The sequence below is a fragment of the Amphibalanus amphitrite genome, unplaced genomic scaffold (assembly GCF_019059575.1).
Source record: "Amphibalanus amphitrite isolate SeventyFive unplaced genomic scaffold, NRLGWU_Aamphi_draft 000338F_arrow, whole genome shotgun sequence".
NCBI lineage: Eukaryota > Metazoa > Arthropoda > Thecostraca > Balanomorpha > Balanidae > Amphibalanus > Amphibalanus amphitrite.
Genome location: NW_024881833.1, coordinates 545,533 through 568,757, shown reverse-complemented (window position 1 = coordinate 568,757; position 23,225 = coordinate 545,533). Strand labels below are relative to the sequence as shown.

Below are 23,225 nucleotides of genomic sequence, written 5' to 3'. Positions count from 1 at the left end.
CTTTATCACTTTGTGGTTACAATTGAGTCTATAAGTAGGTACAGATGTTAAAAAAAAGATCTTAGGAGCAGCCCTTTCAATGCCCTTTATCTTGTTCAAATGCTTATCAACTGACATCCATGACAAGTGTAGTAACATAAAGAACAGTGCACTTGTTCATTTATAATGCCTGCCAGCAACTTTTTAAGCAATCAATGACATAAAAGGTGCATGTGAACTAAGATACCTCCACACTAATGCAATCAGCTGATTGTTAGAAATGCTTCCTACGGATGTCGCAGCAGGGATAAAGATAACCAAGATTATTTAAAACTCACCAGCTCCTGCATATCCTGAAAAAGAGGCTGTTTGTACATGTATTCTTCTCTTATGTACTGGCTTGAGCCTCGAGACAGATATTCCCACTTGCTCAGAAAAAGCAGCACACAGTTTACTGACATTGAGCATTGAGCCAGATTTTGTCGGACACCTAAATGAGTTGAAGACTGAACCTGAAACGATGTGAAGCCACAAAATCAACACATAACATAATGTGCTCCATTTGTTCTTGCTTTAAATAGAACATATGAATCTTAGAAAAAGATGCAAAGCATAGGTTAAACAAACATTCAACAAACAAACCACTTTCCCCTAGGCATAATTGCGTGATATTGTGATAAGTAGGTACAGCGTCGCGATCATATGATATGATATTCATAAACCTACTTATGATTATCATACTGATACTCATGATAACTAAGGTACAGCGTCAGCGTCGCAAAACGAGTAGGTAGCTAATGGAAAAGGCTAAAAAACTCGACGTGTAAATTCTGAAAGCACAAAAAAGGGACGATATGCTTAGCTAAGCACACAGCACTAATTCAGTGAGGACCTGAGGAGCAAAGAGGAGCTTAGAGTCCCTTAGAGCCTGGCTTAGAGCACCTAAGGTATATAAAAAAACACATGGGTGGAATGTTTCTTATAGGTATCTTGGGTGGAATAGCACCAGCTTACCCCGCGTTCGATGACTCTCGGACGGCGAAGATTCTACGCCGTCCGGCCAATCACGTTCCAGAACTGCAGCCGAGCCCCCGCTGACCTTGGACGGCATTGGCCGGATGACGTAGAATCTTTGTCGTCCGAGAGACATCGAACGTGGGGTACGTTCATAAAGTTGGCTTCAAATTCGGATTCGGATTCCAGCACCACATTCGTGGAAAAAATGACAAAAACGGACCCCTCAGAATCGATTTAAATTTACAGGATAGATAGAGCATGACATGCTTATTATGAAAATAAATCACCTAGGCTTGGCACCCCCTAAGAACTGAGGAATCTTAGGTCAAAGTTCAAGGTCATTCCCGGCGGACCCTTTGGATTCTCGTAAAAATTGGTACAGCTATAGCTTATGAAGAGCTGATTTCAAAAATATCAGTTTCTTACTTTGGCAAGCAGCATGAACTGATATATAGTAGGTCAAAGGTCAGAATCAAGGTCACGTATGTGTAATACATGAAGTGGAAGTGACCACGTGGCCAGGTGAGAAAGGAGGACCCCTTAGATTTCAATAATTTTTTGCTCAATGATGCAACCGATGCTGGAGATGCTACTGCTGGTTTTTTTTGTTTTGGCAAGGTCAAACTACGGAGAAATGACGGGTCAAAGGTCAAGGTCATTTTTAGCGGACCCTTTCGATTCACATATAGATTTTTATCCCAATACAATTTTTGATGCTGGTCATTATTCTACTTATTGTTAGGTTTGGCAGGTCTTAAATTATTTTAAAATATTTAAATAATCTAACCTCTAATTCACCTATCCCAACATGGCTACCGTGCGAGCACCTATCAAAACCTTGATGAAAATAACAAACCGAAAATTACCGGGGTTACATGAGCGATCCGTTCCAAATACGCACTACGCTAATGCGCATCAGCTCCCCACAAACGTATCTACGGCACCGGTTACATGAGACTAATTCGTTTTATCTACGTCAAACGGATCTTGTTTGGCTCACCCGGGCTGACTCCTCGACGGCCGGTAATTCGCATCACAAACGGAATAGGATTAGCGTACAGTCATGGCGCAGTTGCGGCATTTACCGGGACGACTGAGCTAAATTTTAAATACTTATATCATTTGATAGGCTCAAAACCATTTAAAATTAACATGAAATCAAAAAATGAAAACAAAGTTTTCTTGTTTTAAGTCAGTTGGCACTGATTCGCCATGCAGCGACAGCAGGGTGGTCAGAAAAAATTATCTATCAAAATATTTCATTCATTTTATTTCACATGCAAAGACTAAACCAAAATACCAACATTTTTTTGCTATTTTCTACGAGGCAGCCAATAAAAAAAATGCTTAGTATTTTGCATTTTGACGCTTCCAGTCAGCAAAAAATAGTTCTTGTGAAATACGGCCCGAATCGTGTGCCTCGGACGTTTCGGTTACATGAGCGATCCGTTCCAAATACGCACTACGCTAATTCGCATCAGCTCCCCAAGAACGCATTCAGTGCACCGACTACATGAGCAAATTCGTATCAGTGACGTCAAACGGATCTAGTTTGGCTCTCGGCCCGATGCGCATTACAAACGGAATAGCATACAAATGTGGCGCACTTCCGTAGCAATAGAGGTGACTAAATTAAAAATTTATTATCTTATGTCTTTTTTGCATTTAATCTGCTCAAAACATTCTCAATTAACTTAACAAAAAAAAGTTGAACAAAAAGTTGTCTTGCTTTGACTCATTGGGCAATTGCCTCTCTTGATTCGTCTGTAGTGCTGTCAGAAAAATGTTTCAACTGAAATTATGTGGATATTTACTATTTGGTTTTCACTATATTTATTGTTGAAAACTTATCAAAATACCGACATATTTTTTAAATATTATTTCAAAAGAAGAAAATGAAAAAAATTACCTATTATTTTGCATTTTAATGTTTCTTTTTGCGAAGAAATAGTTCCTGTAATACGTATCTTGGTCCTATTCGCTACTAAGCCTCTTTCCCAGCGGATTTTGTTCGGACCGCCGATTCGTATTAGCAGGTGGATACATGAGTCGGTAGTACGCTCCTGATTCGCATTAGCGGTGAATCCGATCGTGATACGTATTTGCTTTGCTCATGTAACCGCGGATCGGATCGCCGATTCGTACTAGCAGGTGGCTACATGAGTCGGTAATGCGTTCCTAATTCGAATTAGCGGCTAAATACGTATTTACTGTGCTCATGTAACCCCGATAAATCTGAGAAACGCGATTTGACCTTGGACGTGCCCCGTGCCAGTGCACTGGCCTTAGGGGTGCTGAAGGACTTGATTTGGTAGGTATAGTGTGTTTTTGTGTGGGTTATTGTAATTTTAATGTATTGCATGTTGCCTGATTTACGACACAACTTACAAAATTGAAGTAGCAGTCGTAAGTAGTGTCAGTGTCGCAAGTTGACCTTGCCTTGGGGAATACTGAATAGGTCACAGGTCATTCGGGTCATTGTCTCAAAATTTACGTGGTACGTGTAAAATTGTTTGAGCTTGAGATTCTGAAAATTTTGTTGCAATCCGTTGATGCTAATGCAAGTTATAGAGCTTGAACTGACAGGTCGTATATGAGGCCTCCATCCACGCCAGCGAGGCAGCAAGAGTGTTGAAAATGGTCCATAATATGCTATTTCACATTTATTGGGGTATTCAGGAATTGGAAGTAGCCTAACACCATTCCAGCAACTACTGGCGAATCCAGAAAGGCGGTCTTGGACGTTGCAAGGGTCATCCCCCCAAAATTCTCCCGATTCCAAAAACGTGTCCCAGTCCCAGATGACCCCCATGACCTCCAATGAGCTCTGCGATGACCCCAAGTTGACCTTTTTGACCTGACGTGTCCCAGATGACCTCCGTGACCTCCAGTTTAGCTCTGATAACTCTAAGCTGACCTCTGTGACCTGGCATGTCCCAGATGACCTCCATTTGAGCTCTGTGATGACCCCAACTTGACCTCTGGGACCTCACGTGTCCCATATGACCTCTGTAACCACTAAGTGATCTCTCTGATGACCCCAAGCTGAACTCTGTGACCTGACATGTCCCAGAAGACCCCCAGTTGAGCTCTGTGATGACCATAAGTTGACCTCTGTGACCTGATGTGCCCCCAAGTTGCCCTTTGTGACCGACGTGTCTCAGCTGCCTCAGTGGTCTCCAATTGAGCTCTGTGATGACCCCAAGTTGACATCTGTGACCTGACGTGTCTCATATGACCTCTGTAACCTCTATGTGGCCTCTATGATGACCCCATGTTGACCTCTGTGAGCTGATGTGTCCCAGATGACCCCCATGATCTCCAACAGAGCTCTGTGATGACCCCAAGTTGACCTCTGTGACCTTAGGTGTCCCAGATGACCTCCAATTGAGCTCTCTGATAACCCCAAGTTGACCTCTGTGACCTGACATGTCCCATATGACCTCTGTGACCTCTAAGTGACCTCTCTGATGACTCCAAGTTGACTTATGTGACCTGACGTGTCCAAGATGACCCCCATGACCTTCAATCGAGCTCTACGATGACCCCAAGTTGACCTTTTTGACCTGACGTGTCCCAGATGACCTCTGTGACCTCCAGTTTAGCTCTGATAATTCCAAGCTGACCTCTGTGACCTGACGTGTCCCATATGACTTCTGTGACCTCTAAGTGACTTCTCTGATGACCCCAAGCTGACCTCTGTGACCTGACGTGTCCCAGATGACCCCCATGACCTTCAATCGAGCTCTGTGATGACTTGAGTTGACCTCTGTGACTTGATGTGTCCGAAATAACCTCCTTAACCTCCAATTGAGCTCTTTGATGATCCTAAGCTGACCTCTGTGACCTGACGTGTCCCATATGACCTCTGTGACCTCAAGTGACCTCTCTGGATATTCCAAGCTGATCTCTGTGACATGACATGTCCCATATGACCTCTGTGACCTCTAAGTCACCTCTCTCATGACCCCAAGCTGACCTATGTGACCTGACGTGTCCCAAATGACCTCCGTGACCTCCAATTGAGCTCTGATGACTCCAAGCTGACCTTTTTGACCTGATATGTCCCAGATGACCTCCAATTGAGCTCACTGATGACCCCAAGCTGACCTCTGTGACCTGACGTGTCCATGATGACCCCCTTGACCTTCAATCGAGCTCTATGATGACCCAAGTTGACCTCTGTGACTTGACTTGTCCGAGATGACCTCCGTAACCTCCAATTGAGCTCTTTGATGATCCTAAGCTGACCTTTGTAACCCAGATGACCCTCAATTGAGCTCTGTGATGACCCCAAGTTGACCTCTGTGACTTGACGTGTCCCATATGACCTCTGTGGCCTCTAAGTGACCTCCCTCATGACCCCAAGTTGACCTGTGTGACCTGACGTGTCCCAGATGACCTCCGTGACCTCCAGTTGAGCTCTGATGACTCCAAGCTGACCTCTGTATCCTGATATGTCCCAGATGACCTCCAATTGAGCTCACTGATGACCCCAAGTTGATCTCTGTGACCTGACGTGTCCCATATGACCTCTGCGACCTCTAAGTGACCTCTCTGATGACCTTAAGCTGACCTCTGTGACCTGACGTGTCCGAGATGACCTCCGTGACCTTCAATTGAGCTCTGATGACTCCAAGGTGACCTCTGTGACCTGATATATCCCAGATGATCTCCAATTGAGCTCACTGATGACCCCAAGTTGACCTCTGTGACCTGACGTGTCCCATATGACCTCTGCGACCTCTAAGTAACTTCTCTGATGACCCCAAGCTCACCTCTGTGACCTGACCTGTCCCAGATGACCCCCATGACCTTCAATTGAGCTCTGTGTTGACCCAAGTTGACCTCTGTAACTTGATTTGTCCGAGATGCCTCCGTAACCTCCAATTGAGCTCTTTAATGATCCTAAGCTGACCTTTGTAACCCAGATGACCCTCAATTGAGCTCTGTGATGACTCCAAGTTGACCTCTGTGACTTGACGTGTCCCATATGACCTCTGTGACCTCAAGTGACCTCTCTGATGACTCCAAGCTGATCTCTGTGACCTGACATGTCCCAGATGACCTCCAATTGAGCTCTCTGATAACCCCAAGTTGACCTCTGTGACCTGACATGTCCCATATGACCTCTGTGACCTCTAAGTGACCTCCCTCATGACCCCAAGTTGACCTGTGTGACCTGACGTGTTCCATATGACCTCTGTGACCTCTAGATGACCTCTGATGACCCCAAGCTGACCTCTGTGACCTTAGGTGTCCCAGATGACTGCTGTAACCTCCAATTGAGCTCTTTGATGATCCCAAGCTGACCTCTGTGACCTGACGTGTCCCAGAAGACCCCCAATTGAGCTCTGTGATGACTATAAGTTGACCACTATGTCCTGACGTGCCCCCAAGTTGCCATTGTGACCGACGTGTCTCAGATGACCCCCATGACCTTCAATCGAGCTCTATGGTGACCCCAACTTGACATCTGTGACCTGACGTGTCCCATATGACCTCTGTAACCTCTACGTGACCTCTCTGATGACCCCCAAGTTGACCTCTGTGAGCTGACGTGTCCCAGATGACCCCCATGATCTCCAACAGAGCTCTGTGATGACCCCAAGTTGACCTCTGTTACCTGACGTGTCCCTGAAGACCTCCGTGACCTTTATTTGAGCTCTGATGACTCCAAGCTGACCTCTGTGACCTGACATGTCCCAGATGAACTCCAATTGAGCTCTCTGCTAACCCCAAGTTGACCTCTGTGACCTGACGTGTCCCAGACGACCCTCAATTGACCTCTGTGATGACCCTAAGTTGACCTCTGTGACCTGACCTGCCCCCAAGTTGCCCTTTGTGACCGACGTGTCTCAGATTGCCTCCGTGTCTCCAATTGAGTTCTGTGATGACCCCAAGTTGACCTCTGTGACTTGGCGTGTCCCATATGTTCTCTGTGACCTCTAAGTGACCTCTCTGATGACTCCAAGTTGACCTTTGTGACCTGACGTGTCCCAGATGACCCCCATGTCTCTCTCTCTCTCTCTCTCTCTCTCTCTCTCTCTCTCTCTCTCTCTCTCTCTCTCTCTCTCTCTCTCTCTCTCTCTCTCTCTCTCTCTCTCTCTCTTCACGTGCCGGTGTCGCGGATCCTATAGGCAAATTTTGTACATACCAGTGTTGATCCCAAGTCTCTGACCGGACATGTATTTTTCCTTCCCTTAGGATGCCGGTGGCGGCGACGACAGTGTGCCGGCGCACATCTCTATGGAGGTGGACACGGCGACCCGTGGGCGACCGCCGCTGCCGCGGTTTACTACAGGTGGCCATGGCCACTAATCAGTCACGAACTTCTGACAGTGAACGCCAGTCGGTTCTCGGATGTGAGGACGCGCCCGTCGAATAAAGTGACGGAGATGCGTCCGCCGACCCTGCGCCGGCCGCGCCGGGAGGCCGAGCTGCTGACCCAGCTGCAGCAGCTGGCGGTGGCCCTGGACGGCGCCTGCCCCCTGGTGTTGGATGGCAGCTGCGGGAGCCACGTGACGCCGTCTGCGCTTTTGGCGCCAGGAGAGCTTGACGCTGCTGCGAGCACTACAGGGCTACTAGCGGTACGTCACGTGCTGCTGGTTTTCTAGAGACGGATGTTTGCTGATATTAGGCTGTTAAGACTGAGCCGTGATGCTGTGGCCGGTGGGAGTGCCGGCGCCGGTCGTGGTGCACCCGACGCCCAGCGCTCCGCTTCGCGCTGCTACCACACAGGTAGGGTTCGGCACACCGACTCCCGATGGCTACGTGGACAGTGAAAATATTGCAATGTTATGGTACAGGTAGAGTGACCGTTCCGTTCTTTGTCAGGTCTCTGAATGGAGCTGCGTTCCGGTGGGCGGCTGGCTGCGCTCTCTCGGTCTGGCCCAGTACGCCGACGCGTTCGTCGCCCGCTCTGTGGATGGCGCCCGGCTTCTGGGGCTCACCGAACAGGCTATGGAAGACGAGCCCGACGTCGGTGAGAGATTCACATTGCTAGCTGAGAAGGTGGATGTGACTCGAATTATTCAGTTCATAGCCTGATTTATCTAGCTTAATCTATTTATATGAATCGTATTGCCACCATTAACCTGACTCCTGACTCGTGATTGTGGTTGCCTCAGTTGTAGGCCTTAAGTGCACCGCATTTTGACAGGTCTCGACGTGGCGACCTCGAAGCCAGCGTGTTGGGTCTCGGCTTCCCGCCACTCACCGGCGGACCTTTCCGCTTCGTGGACCGCATCGGTCCCGCACAGCTAGTCAAGGACATGGAGCGCTTCGCCGTCGTCAGTGGCGTCGGCTTCGAGCCGTGCCTGACCGTGCACTACCAGGCCGCTAGCGGCACCAAGTTCTGTTCGGCCGGGCCTCGTGTAATGCCCACATGTGATGACCGAGTGTACACGCATGTGAAGCCGCTCCGCGTGTGTGCCAGCGCTGGGCGTGATCAGTTTCAAAGTAAATATAGAACCCTGGTGATCAAGCTACAGTTTTTGACGAGAAATAGAGTGAGGTCATTTTGAAAGCGATCAGACGGTAGCGCCGCCGTTCTTTGGCACGCCTTAGCATGCATCTGTGCTACACTAAAAGTTTAGGCTCGTGTCTTTCAAGGTCAGCAGGGTGAGGGCACCAGGTGCTTCAAGTGGCCTCGTCTCAGGTAGAGTTCTAATACTCGTTCTAATACTACCAACACACGTATCTAGTCAAGGAGCTGAGTTGAAATCGAGGGGATGGGGGGCTGTTCAGCCCCTTCACTGGGGGGTTCACGGTTCAGCCCCTCCCCCATCAGGCGCGAAAATCTAGGAGCCCGGCCAGCGTGGAGTGAGATAACCTTTCCGACGGCATGTGATCGGGCATTGCATCGAATGACACTGGGCGATTGAAAAATGTTTCAACTCGCTTGTCAAGGCAAACATTTATTCACAACGAAAACAGACATAGGCACATGTGGATTGCTAATGGATAATGGATAATGGCAACGGGTAACACCCAGGTGGTGCGCCGTCTGCTGGAGAGCCAGCGGCTGGTGCGTCCTGAGCGGGGTCGCCACCGACGCCGTTCGTCACCCAGACAGCCGGAGACCGGCGGACCGGCCGGGACGCCTAACGACAGACTCAGCGACCCCTCATGGCTATGTAGCGGGCTACCAGTGAGAGGTCACGGAAAGGTCAGCTCATAATGTGCACGGCGTGACATACAGTGTTAATGTCATCCCGCGGTCGCCGGACAGTGAAAAATTGGACAATAACATTTCGCCGTCAAGACGAGCTCTACTGTCTACAAGACACAAGTAGTCTACATACTTTCTGCTACCGAAACTACTGTCGAGCTTCTTACTGTTAGTAAGAAATTACACAGGTCTAGATGCAATTTCAGCGATGAACTTCGGTAGTGCATGGCTGTGCAATTTCAATCACAAGATATTCTTGTTCATACATATCATATTATCGGCATGGTACTCGCTCGTTATCACGCTTGCGTGGGCATACGGTAGCTCAAGGAAAATCTGGATAATCGTAGAAGCCGGTATCAAGGGAATCCAGTGAGCACGAACACGCAGTACACGTGGGTGCTTTCTAGTTTCCTGGACGGTCACGCTTAGTGTAGCCAGCTCGGCCTTAAAAGATCATCACGGACACGGGGCTACGCGGCATTATATACCACCAGCAGACAGGATTTGATCTCCAGCAGACAAGCTTCTATCGGTGCCCCGCGCCGTCTCTCAACAATCGTCCACAGCCGCGGCTCCTGTGCACTGAGACGCTGTCACGACCGCGTCGTATTGCGACTGGAAGCCAGCCCACTGCCCGGTCTCTGCCGCGTCTCCGGCGGTTGGGACCTGTGCCGGGGGCGTCTCCTCCAACAGGTTAGTGGCCATTGCCACCTGAAGCAAACCGCAGCAGCGGCGGTCGCCCACGGGTCGCCGTCCACCTCCATAGAGATGTGCGCCGGCGCACTGTCGTCGCCGCCGCCGGCATCCTAAGGGAAGGAAAAATACATGTCCGGTCAGAGACTTGGGATCAACACTGGATGTACAAAATTTGCCTATAGGATCCGCGACACCGGCACGTGAAGAGAGAGAGAGAGAGACAGAGAGAGAGAGAGAGAGAGAGAGAGAGAGAGAGAGAGAGAGAGAGAGAGAGAGAGAGAGAGAGAGAGAGAGACATGGGGGTCATCTGGGACACGTCAGGTCACAAAGGTCAACTTGGAGTCATCAGAGAGGTCACTTAGAGGTCACAGAGGTCATATGGGACACGTCAAGTCACAGAGGTCAACTTGGGGTCATCACAGAGCTCAATTGGAGGTCATCTGGAACACGTCAGGTCACAGAGGTCAGCTTAGGATCATCAAAGAACTCAATTGGAGGTTACGGAGGTCATCTCGGACAAGTCAAGTCACAGAGGTCAACTTGGGTCATCATATAGCTCGATTGAAGGTCAAGGGGTCATCTTGGACACGTCAGGTCACATAGGTCAGCTTGGGGTCATCAGAGAGGTCACTTAGAGGTCGCAGAGGTCATATGGGACACGTCAGGTCACAGAGGTCAACTTGGGGTCATCACAGAGCTCTGTTGGAGATCATGGGGGTCATCTGGGACACGTCAGCTCACAGAGGTCAGCTTGGGGGTCATCAGAGAGGTCACGTAGAGGTTACAGAGGTCATATGGGACACGTCAGGTCACAGATGTCAAGTTGGGGTCACCATAGAGCTCGATTGAAGGTCATGGGGGTCATCTGAGACACGTCGGTCACAATGGCAACTTGGGGGCACGTCAGGACACAGGGGTCAACTTATAGTCATCACAGAGCTCAATTGGGGGTCTTCTGGGACACGTCAGGTCACAGAGGTCAGCTTGGGATCATCAAAGAGCTCAATTGGAGGTTACAGAAGTCATCTGGGACACGTCAAGTCACAGAGGTCAACTTGGGTCATCACAGAGCTCGATTGAAGGTCATGGGGTCATCTGGGACACGTCAGGTCACAGAGGTAAGCTTGGGGTCATCAGAGAGGTCATCTAGAGGTCACAGAGGTCATATGGGACACGTCAGGTCACACAGGTCAACTTGGGGTCATGAGGGAGGTCACTTAGAGGTCACAGAGGTCATATGGGACATGTCAGGTCACAGAGGTCAACTTGGGGTTATCAGAGAGCTCAATTGGAGGTCATCTGGGACATGTCAGGTCACAGAGATCAGCTTGGAGTCATCAGAGAGGTCACTTGAGGTCACAGAGGTCATATGGGACACGTGAAGTCACAGAGGTCAACTTGGGGTCATCACAGAGCTCAATTGAGGGTCATCTGGGTTACAAAGGTCAGCTTAGGATCATTAAAGAGCTCAATTGGAGGTTACGGAGGCATCTCGGACAAATCAAGTTACAGAGGTCCACTTGGGTCAACACAGAGCTCAATTGAAGGTCATGGGGGTCATCTGGGACAGGTCAGGTCACAGAGGTGCGCTTGGGGTCATCAGAGAAGTTACTTAGAGGTCGCAGAGGTCATATGGGACACGTCAGGTCACAGAGGTCAACTTGGGGTCACCATAGAGCTCGATTGAAGGTCATGGGGGTCATCTGAGACACGTCGGTCACAATGGCAACTTGGGGGCACGTCAGGACACAGGGGTTAACTTATAGTCATCACAGAGCTCAATTGGGGGTCTTCTGGGACACGTCAGGTCACAGAGGTTGCTTGGGATCATCAAAGAGCTCAATTGGAGGTTACAGAAGTCATCTGGGACACGTCAAGTCACAGAGGTCAACTTGGGTCATCACAGAGCTCGATTGAAGGTCATGGGGGTCATCTTGGACACGTCAGGTCACAGAGGTCAGCTTGGGGTCATCAGAGAGGTCATCTAGAGGTCACAGAGGTCATATGGGACACGTCAGGTCACACAGGTCAACTTGGGGTCATGAGGGAGGTCACTTAGAGGTCACAGAGGTCATATGGGACATGTCAGGTCACAGAGGTCAACTTGGGGTTATCAGAGAGCTCAATTGGAGGTCATCTGGGACATGTCAGGTCACAGAGATCAGCTTGGAGTCATCAGAGAGGTCACTTGAGGTCACAGAGGTCATATGGGACACGTGAAGTCACAGAGGTCAACTTGGGGTCATCACAGAGCTCAATTGAGGGTCATCTGGGTTACAAAGGTCAGCTTAGGATCATTAAAGAGCTCAATAGGAGGTTACGGAGGCATCTCGGACAAATCAAGTTACAGAGGTCCACTTGGGTCAACACAGAGCTCAATTGAAGGTCATGGGGGTCATCTGGGACAGGTCAGGTCACAGAGGTGCGCTTGGGGTCATCAGAGAAGTTACTTAGAGGTCGCAGAGGTCATATGGGACACGTCAGGTCACAGAGGTCAACTTGGGGTCATCAGTGAGCTCAATTGGAGATCATCTGAGACATATCGGGTCACAGAGGTCAGCTTGGAGTCATCAGAGCTCAATTGAAGGTCACGGAGGTCATCTCGGACACGTCAGGTCACAGAGGTCAGCTTAAGGTCATCAGAGAGGTCACTTAGAGGTCGCAGAGGTCATATGGGACACGTCAGGTCACAGAGGTCAACTTGGGGTCATCAGTGAGCTCAATTGGAGGTCATCTGGGACATATCAGGATACAGAAGTCAGCTTGGAGTCATCAGATCTCAACTGGAGGTCACGGAGGTCATCTGGGACACGTCAGGTCACACAGGTCAACTTGGGGTCATGAGGGAGGTCACTTAGAGGTCACAGAGGTCATATGGGACACGTGAAGTCACAGAGGTCAACTTGGGGTCATCACAGAGCTCAATTGGAGGTCATCTGGAACACGTCAGGTCACAGAGGTCAGCTTAGGATCATCAAAGAACTCAATTGGAGGTTACGGAGGTCATCTCGGACAAGTCAAGTCACAGAGGTCAACTTGGGTCATCATAGAGCTCGATTGAAGGTCAAGGGGGTCATCTTGGACACGTCAGGTCACAGAGGTCAATTTGGGGTCATCAGTGAGCTCAATTGGAGGTCATCTGGGACATATCAGGTCACAAAGGTCAGCTTGGAGTCATCAGAGCTCAATTGGAGGTCACGGAGGTCATTTGGGACACGTCAGGTCACATAGGTCAGCTTGGGGTCATGAGAGAGGTCACTTAGAGGTCACAGAGGTCATATGGGACATGTCAGGTCAGAGAGGTCAACTTGGGGTTATCAGAGAGCTCAATTGGAGGTCATCTGGGACATGTCATGTCACAGAGATCAGCTTGGAATATCCAGAGAGGTCACTTGAGGTCACAGAGGTCATATGGGACAGGTCAACTCACAGAGGTCAACTTGGGCCTTGGGGTCATCACAGAGCTCAATTGAGGGTCATCTGGGACACGTCAGGTCACAGAGGTCAGCTTAGGATCATCAAAGAGCTCAATTGGAGGTTGCGGAGGTTATTTCGGACACATCAAGTCACAGAGGTCAACTTGGGTCATCACAGAGCTCGATTGAAGGTCATGGGGGTCATCTGGGACACGTCAGGTCACAGAGGTCAGCTTGGGGTCATCAGAGAAGTCACTTAGAGGTCACAGAAGTCATATGGGACACGTCAGGTCACAGAGGTCAGCTTGGAGTTATCAGAGCTAAACTGGAGGTCACGGAGGTCATCTGGGACACGTCAGGTCAAAAAGGTCAACTTGGGGTCATCATAGAGCTCGATTGAAGGTCATGGGGGTCATCTTAGACACGTCAGGTCACATAAGTCAACTTGGAGTCATCAGAGAGGTCACTTAGAGGTCACAGAGGTCATATGGGACATGTCAGGTCACAGAGGTCAACTTGGGGTTATCAGAGAGCTCAATTGGAGGTCATCTGGGACACCTAAGGTCACAGAGGTCAGCTTGGAGTCATCAGAGAGCTCAATTGGAGGTTAAGGAGGTCATCTCGGACACATTAGGTAACAGAGGTCAACTTGGGGTCATCACAGAGCTCTGTTGGAGATCATGGGGGTCATCTGGGACACATCAGCTCACAGAGGTCAACTTGGGGTCATCATAGAGGTCACATAGAGGTTACAGAGGTCATATGAGACACGTCAGGTCACAGACCGATGTCAACTTGGGGTCATCACAGAGCTCAATTGGAGACCACTGAGGCAGCTGAGACACGTCGGTCACAAAGGGCAACTTGGGGGCACATCAGGTCACAGAGGTTAACTTATGGTCATCACAGAGCTCAACTGGGGGTCTTCTGGGACATGTCAGGTCACAGAGTTCAGCTTGGGGTCATCAGAGAGATCACTTAGTGGTTACAGAGGTCATATGGGACACGTGAGGTCCCAGAGGTCAAGTTGGGGTCATCACAGAGCTCAAATGGAGGTCATCTGGGACATGCCAGGTCACAGAGGTCAGCTTAGAGTTATCAGAGCTAAACTGGAGGTCACGGAGGTCATCTGGGACACGTCAGGTCAAAAAGGTCAACTTGGGGTCATCGCAGAGCTCATTGGAGGTCATGGGGGTCATCTGGGACTGGGACACGTTTTTGGAATCAGGAGAATTTTGGGGGGATGACCCTTGCAACGTCCAAGACCGCCTTTCTGGATTCGCCAGTAGTTGCTGGAATGGTGTTAGGCTACTTCCAATTCCTGAATACCCCAATAAATGTGAAATAGCATATTATGGACCATTTTCAACACTCTTGCTGCCTCGCTGGCGTGGATGGAGGCCTCATATACGACCTGTCAGTTCAAGCTCTATAACTTGCATTAGCATCAACGGATTGCAACAAAATTTTCAGAATCTCAAGCTCAAACAATTTTACACGTACCACGTAAATTTTGAGACAATGACCCGAATGACCTGTGACCTATTCGGTATTCCCCAAGGCAAGGTCAACTTGCGACACTGACACTACTTACGACTGCTACTTCAATTTTGTAAGTTGTGTCGTAAATCAGGCAACATGCAATACATTAAAATTACAATAACCCACACAAAAACACACTATACCTACCAAATCAAGTCCTTCAGCACCCCTAAGGCCAGTGCACTGGCACGGGGCACGTCCAAGGTCAAATCGCGTTTCTCAGATTTTCGGTTTGTTATTTTCATCAAGGTTTTGATAGGTGCTCGCACGGTAGCCATGTTGGGATAGGTGAATTAGAGGTTAGATTATTTAAATATTTTAAAATAATTTAAGACCTGCCAAACCTAACAATAAGTAGAATAATGACCAGCATCAAAAATTGTATTGGGATAAAAATCTATATGTGAATCGAAAGGGTCCGCTAAAAATGACCTTGACCTTTGACCCGTCATTTCTCCGTAGTTTGACCTTGCCAAAACAAGAAAAACCAGCATTAGCATCTCCAGCATCGGTTGCATCATTGAGCAAAAAATTATTGAAATCTAAGGGGTCCTCCTTTCTCACCTGGCCACGTGGTCACTTCCACTTCCTGTATTACACATACGTGACCTTGATTCTGACCTTTGACCTACTATATATCAGTTCATGCTGCTTGCCAAAGTAAGAAACTGATATTTTTGAAATCAGCTCTTCATAAGCTATAGCTGTACCAATTTTTACGGGAATCCAAAGGGTCCGCCAAAAATGACCTTGAACTTTGACCTAAGATTCCTCAGTTCTTAGGGGGTGCCAAGCCTAGGTGATTTATTTATATAATAAGCATGTCATGCTCTATCTATCCTGTAAATTTAAATCGATTCTGAGGGGTCCGTTTTTGTCATTTTTTCCACGAGTGTGGTGCTGGAATCCGAATCCGAATTTGAAGCCAACTTTATGAACAACTTTATGAACGAACGTATCCTGTAAATTTAAATCGATTCTGAGGGGTCCGTTTTTGTCATTTTTTCCACGAGTGTGGTGCTGGAATCCGAATCCGAATTTGAAGCCAACTTTATGAACGTACGCGGGGTTAGCACCATTTGCATCAACAAATTTTGCAGTGCTTTACCCCCTAGGAACTGAGGAATCTTAGGTCAAAGTTCAAGGTCATTCTCGGCGGACCCTTTGGATTCTCGTAAAAATTGGTACAACTATAGTCCATGAAGAGCTGATTTCAAAAATATCAGTTTCTTACTTTGGCAAGCAGCACGAACTGATATATAGTAGGTCAAAGGTCAGAATCAAGGTCACGTATGTGTAATACAGGAAGTGGAAGTGACCACGTGGCCAGGTGAGAAAGAAGGACCCCTTAGATTTCTAAAATTTTTTGCTTAATGATGCAACCAATGTTGGAGATGCTACTGCTGGTTTTTCTTGTTTTGGCAAGGTCAAACTACGGAGAAATGACGGGTCAAAGGTCAAGGTCATTTTTAGCGGACCCTTTCGATTCACATATAAATTTTTATCCTAATACAATTTTTAATGCTGGTTATTATTCTGCGTATTGTTAGGTTTGGCAGGTCTTAAATTATTTTAAAATATTTAAATAATTTAACCTTCAATTCACCTATCCCAACATGGCTACCGTGCGAGCACCTATCAACACCTTGATGAAAATAACAAACCGAAAATCTGAGAAACGCGATTTGACCTTGGACGTGCCCCGTGCCAGTGCACTGGCTTTAGGGGTGCTGAAGAACTTGATTTGGTGGGTATAGTGTGTTTTGGTGTGGGTTATTGTAATTTTAATGAATTGCACGTTGCCTGATTTGCGACTCAACTTACAAAATTGAAATAGCAGTCGTAAGTAGTGTCAGTGTCGCAGGTTGACCTTGCCTTGGGGAACACCGAATAGGTCACAGATCATCGGGGTCATTGTCTCGAAATTTACGTGGTACATGTAAAATTGTTTGAACTTGAGACCCTGAAAATTTTGTTGCAATCCGTTGATGCTAATGCAAGTTATAGAGCTTGAACTGACAGGTCTATGAGGCCTCCATCCATGCCAGCGAGGCAGCAAGAGTGTTGAAAATGGTCCATAATATGCAATTTCACATTAATTGGGGCATTCAGGAATTGGAAGTAGCCTAACACCATTCCAGCAACTACTGGCGAATCCAGAAAGGCGGTCTTGGACGCTGCAAGGGTCATCCCCCAAAAATTCTCCCGATTCCAAAAACGTGTCCCAGATGACCCCCATGACCTCCAATGAGCTCTGCGATGACCCCAAGTTGACCTTTTTGACCTGACGTGTCCCAGATGACCTCCATGACCTCCAATTGAGCTCTGATGACTCCAAGCTGACCTCTGTGACCTGATATGTCCCAGATGACCTCCAATTGAGCTCTTTGATGATCCTAAGCTGACCTCTGTGACCTTATATGTCCCAGATGGCCTCCAATTGAGCTCACTGATGACCCCCAAGTTGACCTCTGTGACCTGACGTGTCCCATATGACCTCTGCGATCTCTAAGTGACCTCTCTGATGACCTTAAGCTGACCTCTGTGACCTGACGTGTCCCAGATGACCTCCATGACCTCCAATTGAGCTCTGATGACTCCAAGCTGACCTCTGTGACCTGGTATGTCCCAGATGACCTCCAATTGAGCTCTTTGATGATCCTAAGCTGACCTCTGTGACCTGACGTGTCCCAGATGACCCTCAGTTGAGCTCTGTGATGACCCCAGTCCCCAAGTTGACCTCTGTGACTTGACGTGTCCCATATGACCTCTGTGACCTCAAGTGACCTCTCTGATGACTCCAAGCTGATCTTTGTGACCTGACATGTCCCAGATGACCTCCAATTGAGGTCTCTGATAAGCCCAAGCTGACCTCTGTGACCTGACATGTCCCATATGACCTCTGTGACCTCTAAGTGACCTCCCTCATGACCCCAAGTTGACCTGTGTGACCTGACGTGTCCCATATGACCTCTGCGACCTCTAAGTGATCGCTCTGATTACCCCAAGCTGACCTCTGTAACCTGACGTGTCCAAGATGACCCCCATGACCTTTAATCGAGCTCTGTGATGACCCAAGTTGACCTCTGTGACTTGACATGTCCCAGATGACCTCCGTAACCTCCAATTGGGCTCTTTGATGACCCCAAGCTGACCTCTGTGACCTGACGTGTCCCAGATGACCCTCAATTGAGCTCTGTGATGACCCCAAGTTGACCTCTGTGACTTGACGTGTCCCATATGACCTCTGTGACATCAAGTGACCTCTCTGATGACTCCAAGCTGATCTCTGTGACCTGACATGTCCCAGATGACCTCCAATTGAGCTCTCTGATAACCCCAAGCTGACCTATGTGACCTGACATGTCCCATATGACCTCTGTGACCTCTAAGTGACCTCCCTCATGACCCCAAGCTGACCTGTGTGACCTGACGTGTCCCATATGACCTCTGTGACCTCTAAGTGACCTCTCTCATGACCCCAAGCTGACCTGTGTGACCTGACGTGTCCCAGATGACCTCCGTGACCTCCAATTGAGCTCTGATGACTCCAAGGTGACCTCTGTGACCTGATATGTCCCAGATGACCTCCAATTGAGCTCACTGATGACCCCAAGTTGACCTCTGTGACCTGACGTGTCCCATATGACCTCTGCGATCTCTAAGTGACCTCTCTGATGACCTTAAGCTGACCTCTGTGACCTGACATGTCCCAGATGACCTCCGTGACCTCCAATTGAGCTCTGATGACTCCAAGCTGACCTCTGTGACCTGATATGTCCCAGATGACCTCCAATTGAGCTCTTTGATGATCCTAAGCTGACCTCTGTGACCTGACGTGTCCCAGATGACCCTCAGTTGAGCTCTGTGATGACCCCAAGTTGACCTCTGTGACTTGACGTGTCCTATATGACCTCTGTGACCTCAAGTGACCTCTCTGATGACTCCAAGCTGATCTCTGTGACCTGGCATGTCCCAGATGACCTCAACTTGAGGTCTCTGATAAGCCCAAGCTGACCTCTGTGACCTGACATGTCCCATATGACCTCTGTGACCTCTAAGTGACCTCCCTCATGACCCCAAGTTGACCTGTGTGACCTGACGTGTCCCATATGACCTCTGCGACCTCTAAGTGATCGCTCTGATTACCCCAAGCTGACCTCTGTGACCTGACGTGTCCAAGATGACCCCCATGACCTTTAATCGAGCTCTGTGATGACCCAAGTTGACCTCTGTGACTTGACATGTCCCAGATGACCTCCGTAACCTCCAATTGGGCTCTTTGATGACCCCAAGCTGACCTCTGTGACCTGACGTGTCCCAGATGACCCTCAATTGAGCTCTGTGATGACCCCAAGTTGACCTCTGTGACTTGACGTGTCCCATATGACCTCTGTGACATCAAGTGACCTCTCTGATGACTCCAAGCTGACCTCTGTGACTTGACATGTCCCATATGACCTCTGTGACCTCTAAGTGACCTCCCTCATGACCCCAAGTTGACCTGTGTGACCTGACGTGTCCCATATGACCTCTGCGACCTCTAAGTGATCGCTCTGATTACCCCAAGCTGACCTCTGTGACCTGACGTGTCCAAGATGACCCCCATGACCTTTAATCGAGCTCTGTGATGACCCAAGTTGACCTCTGTGACTTGACATGTCCCAGATGACCTCCGTAACCTCCAATTGGGCTCTTTGATGACCCCAAGCTGACCTCTGTGACCTGACGTGTCCCAGATGACCCTCAATTGAGCTCTGTGATGACCCCAAGTTGACCTCTGTGACTTGACGTGTCCCATATGACCTCTGTGACATCAAGTGACCTCTCTGATGACTCCAAGCTGATCTCTGTGACCTGACATGTCCCAGATGACCTCCAATTGAGCTCTCTGATAACCCCAAGCTGACCTATGTGACCTGACATGTCCCATATGACCTCTGTGACCTCTAAGTGACCGCCCTCATGACCCCAAGCTGACCTGTGTGACCTGACGTGTCCCAGATGACCTCCGTGACCTCCAATTGAGCTCTGATGACTCCAATCTGACCTCTGTGACCTGATATGTCCCAGATGACCTCCAATTGAGCTCACTGATGACCCCAAGTTGACCTCTGTGACCTGACGTGTCCCATATGACCTCTGCGACCTCTAAGTGATCTCTCTGATTACCCCAAGCTGACCTCTGTGACCTGACGTGTCCAAGATGACCCCCATGACCTTCAATCGAGCTCTGTGATGACCCAAGCTGACCTCTGTGAACTGACGTGTCCCATATGACCTCTGCGACCTCTAAGTGACCTCTCTGATGACCTTAAGCTGACCTCTGTGACCTGATGTGTCCCAGATGACCTCCGTGACCTCCAATTGAGCTCTGATGACTCCAAGCTGACCTCTGTGACCTGATATGTCCTAGATGACCTCCAATTGAGCTCTTTGATGATCCTAAGCTGACCTCTGTAACCTGACGTGTCCCAGATGACCCTCAGTTGAGCTCTGTGATGACCCTAAGTTGACCTCTGTGACTTGACGTGTCCCATATGACCTCTGTGACCTCAAGTGACATCTCTGATGACTCCAAGCTGATCTCTGTGACCTGACATGTCCCAGATGACCTCCAATTCAGGTCTCTGATAACCCCAAGTTGACGTCTGTGACTTGACGTGTCCCATATGACCTCTATGACCTCAAGTGACCTCTCTGATGACTCCAAGCTGATCTCTGTGACCTGATATGTCCTAGATGACCTCCAATTGAGCTCTTTGATGATCCTAAGCTGACCTCTGTGACCTGACGTGTCCCAGATGACCCTCAGTTGAGCTCTGTGATGACCCCAAGTTGACCTCTGTGACTTGACGTGTCCCATATGACCTCTGTGACCTCAAGTGACCTCTCTGATGACTCCAAGCTGATCTCTGTGACCTGACATGTCCCAGATGACCTACAATTGAGACCTCTGATAACCCCAAGCTGACCTCTGTGACCTGACATGTCCCATATGACCTCTGTGACCTCTAAGTGACCTCCCTCATGACCCCAAGTTGACCTGTGTGACCTGACGTGTCCCATATGACCTCTGCGACCTCTAAGTGATCTCTCTGATTACCCCAAGCTGACGTCTGTGACCTGACGTGTCTCAGATGACCCCCATGACCTTCAATCGAGCTCTATGATGACCCCAACTTGACATCTGTGACCTGACGTGTCCCATATGACCTCTGTAACCTCTACGTGACCTCTCTGATGATCCCCAAGCTGACTTCTGTGAGCTGACGTGTCCCAGATGACCCCCATGATCTCCAACAGAGCTCTGTGATGACCCCAAGTTGACCTCTGTTACCTGACGTGTCCCTGAAGACCTCCGTGACCTTTATTTGAGCTCTGATGACTCCAAGCTGACCTCTGTGACCTGACATGTCCCAGATGAACTCCAATTGAGCTCTCTGCTAACCCCGAGTTGACCTCTGTGAACTGATGTGTCCCAGATGACCCTCAATTGAGCTCTGTGATGACCCTAAGTTGACCTCTGTGACCTGACCTGCCCCCAAGCTGCCCTTTGTGACCGACGTGTCTCAGATTGCCTCCGTGGTCTCCAATTGAGTTCTGTGATGACCCCAAGTTGACCTCTGTGACTTGGCGTGTCCCATATGTCCTCTGTGACCTCTAAGTGACCTCTCTGATGACTCCAAGTTGACCTTTGTGACCTGACGTGTCCCAGATGACCCCCATGTCTCTCTCTCTCTCTCTCTCTCTCTCTCTCTCTCTCTCTCTCTCTCTCTCTCTCTCTCTCTCTCTCTCTCTCTCTCTCTCTCTCTCTCTCTCTCTCTCTCTCTCTCTCTCTCTCTCTCTCTCTCTCTCTCTCTCTCTCTCTCTCTTTCTCTTTCTCTTCACGTGCCGGTGTCGTGGATCCTATAGGCAAAATTTGTACATACCAATGTTGATCCCCAGTCTCTGACCGGACATGTATTTTTCCTTCCCGCAGGATGCCGGCGGCGGCGACGACAGTGTGCCGGCGCACATCTCTATGGAGGTGGACACGGCGACCCGTGGGCGACCGCCGCTGCCGCGGTTTGCTACAGGTGGCCATGGCCACTAATCTGTCACGAACTTCTGACAGTGAACGCCAGTCGGTTCTCGGATGTGAGGACGCGCCCGTCGAATAAAGTGACGGATATGCACCGTGTGACAGTGTGCGTTTTCCGGGCGAGTTCGTTGCGCTGTGTGCCGTCCGCGCGCGTGACTGGTTCCACCCGTCGTTCCACCAGTTCTCAGTGCTGCAGCGCGCCGTGCGCGATCTCAGTGCCGCCGCCGAGGAGACTGCGCCGCGAGCTGCCGCCCGAGGGCCTGCCGGCGCTGACCCGGCTGGAGCCGCTGGCTGACGGCGCGCTGTCGCTGTGTCCGCCGACCCTGCGCCGGCCGCGCTGGGAGGCCGAGCTGCTGACCCAACTGCAGCAGCTGGCGGTGGCCCTGGACGGCGCCTGCCCCCTGGTGTTGGATGGCAGCTGCGGGAGCCACGTGACGCCGTCTGCGCTCTCGGCGCCAGGAGAGCTTGACGCTGCTGCGAGCACTACAGGGCTACTAGCGGTACGTCACGTGCTGCTGGTTTTCTAGAGACGGATGTTTGCTGATTTTAGGCTGTTAATCTATTTATATGAATCTTATTGCCACCATTTACCTGACTCCTGACTGGTGATTGTGGTTGCCTCAGTAAATCTGTTGTAGGCCTTAAGTGCACCGCATTTTGACAGGTCTCGACGTGGCGACCTCGAAGCCAGCGTGTTGGGTCTCGGCTTCCCGCCACTCACCGGCGGACCTTTCCGCTTCGTGGACCGCATCGGTCCCGCACAGCTAGTCAAGGACATGGAGCGCTTTGCCGTCGGCTTCGAGCCGTGCCTGACCGTGCACTACCAGGCCGCTAGCGGCACCAAGTTCTGTTCGGCCGGGCCTCGTGTAATGCCCACATGTGATGACCGAGTGTATACGCATGTGAAGCCGCTCCGCGTGTGTGCCAGCGCTGGGCGTGTTCAGTTTCAAAGTAAATATAGAACCCTGGTGATCAAGCTACAGTTTTTGACGAGAAATAGAGTGAGGTCATTTTGAAAGCGATCAGACGGTAGCGCCGCCGTTCTTTGGCACGCCTTAGCATGCATCTGTGCTACACTAAAAGTTTAGGCTCGTGTCTTTTAAGGTCAGCAGGGTGAGGGCACCAGGTACTTCAAGTGGCCTCGTCTCAGGTAGAGTTCTAATACTCGTTCTAATACTACCAACACACGTATCTAGTCAAGGAGCTGAGTTGAAATCGAGGGGATGGGGGGCTGTTCAGCCCCTTCACTGGGGGGTTCACGGTTCAGCCCCTCCCCCATCAGGCGCGAAAATCTAGGAGCCCCAGCGTGGAGTGA

At 49.6% G+C, this 23,225-nt stretch overlaps 3 protein-coding genes across 10 annotated transcripts in view; 2 read left to right on the top strand and 1 right to left on the bottom strand.

Annotated features, from left to right (window-relative positions):
• The window catches only part of LOC122388912 (ubiquinone biosynthesis O-methyltransferase, mitochondrial-like), a 9,535-nt gene extending 6,961 nt beyond the window's left edge, over window positions 1–2,574 (bottom strand). The window contains exons 1-2 of one of the 8 annotated variants that reach the window (XM_043380420.1): window positions 2,510–2,574; window positions 318–491 (exon numbers count right to left, since the gene is read on the bottom strand). In XM_043380420.1, the coding sequence (XP_043236355.1) occupies window positions 318–447 (130 nt within the window). In that variant the 5' untranslated portion in view covers window positions 448–491; window positions 2,510–2,574. The other 7 variants (XM_043380418.1, XM_043380414.1, XM_043380417.1 and 4 more) reach the window with 7 other exon arrangements.
• LOC122388888 lies at window positions 1,288–23,225 on the top strand. Its single transcript, XM_043380378.1, has 5 exons — window positions 1,288–1,320; window positions 15,959–16,156; window positions 21,809–22,401; window positions 22,642–22,911; window positions 23,193–23,225. Exons 3-5 carry the CDS (start codon window positions 22,000–22,002, stop codon window positions 23,223–23,225), a joined length of 705 nt encoding a protein of 234 aa, XP_043236313.1. The 5' UTR covers window positions 1,288–1,320; window positions 15,959–16,156; window positions 21,809–21,999.
• On the top strand, window positions 2,993–8,482 carry LOC122388913. The gene is made up of 4 exons (XM_043380423.1): window positions 2,993–3,307; window positions 7,204–7,586; window positions 7,834–7,981; window positions 8,159–8,482. The coding sequence occupies exons 2-4, from the start codon at window positions 7,395–7,397 to the stop codon at window positions 8,260–8,262; spliced, it is 444 nt and encodes a 147-aa protein (XP_043236358.1). The 5' UTR covers window positions 2,993–3,307; window positions 7,204–7,394; the 3' UTR covers window positions 8,263–8,482.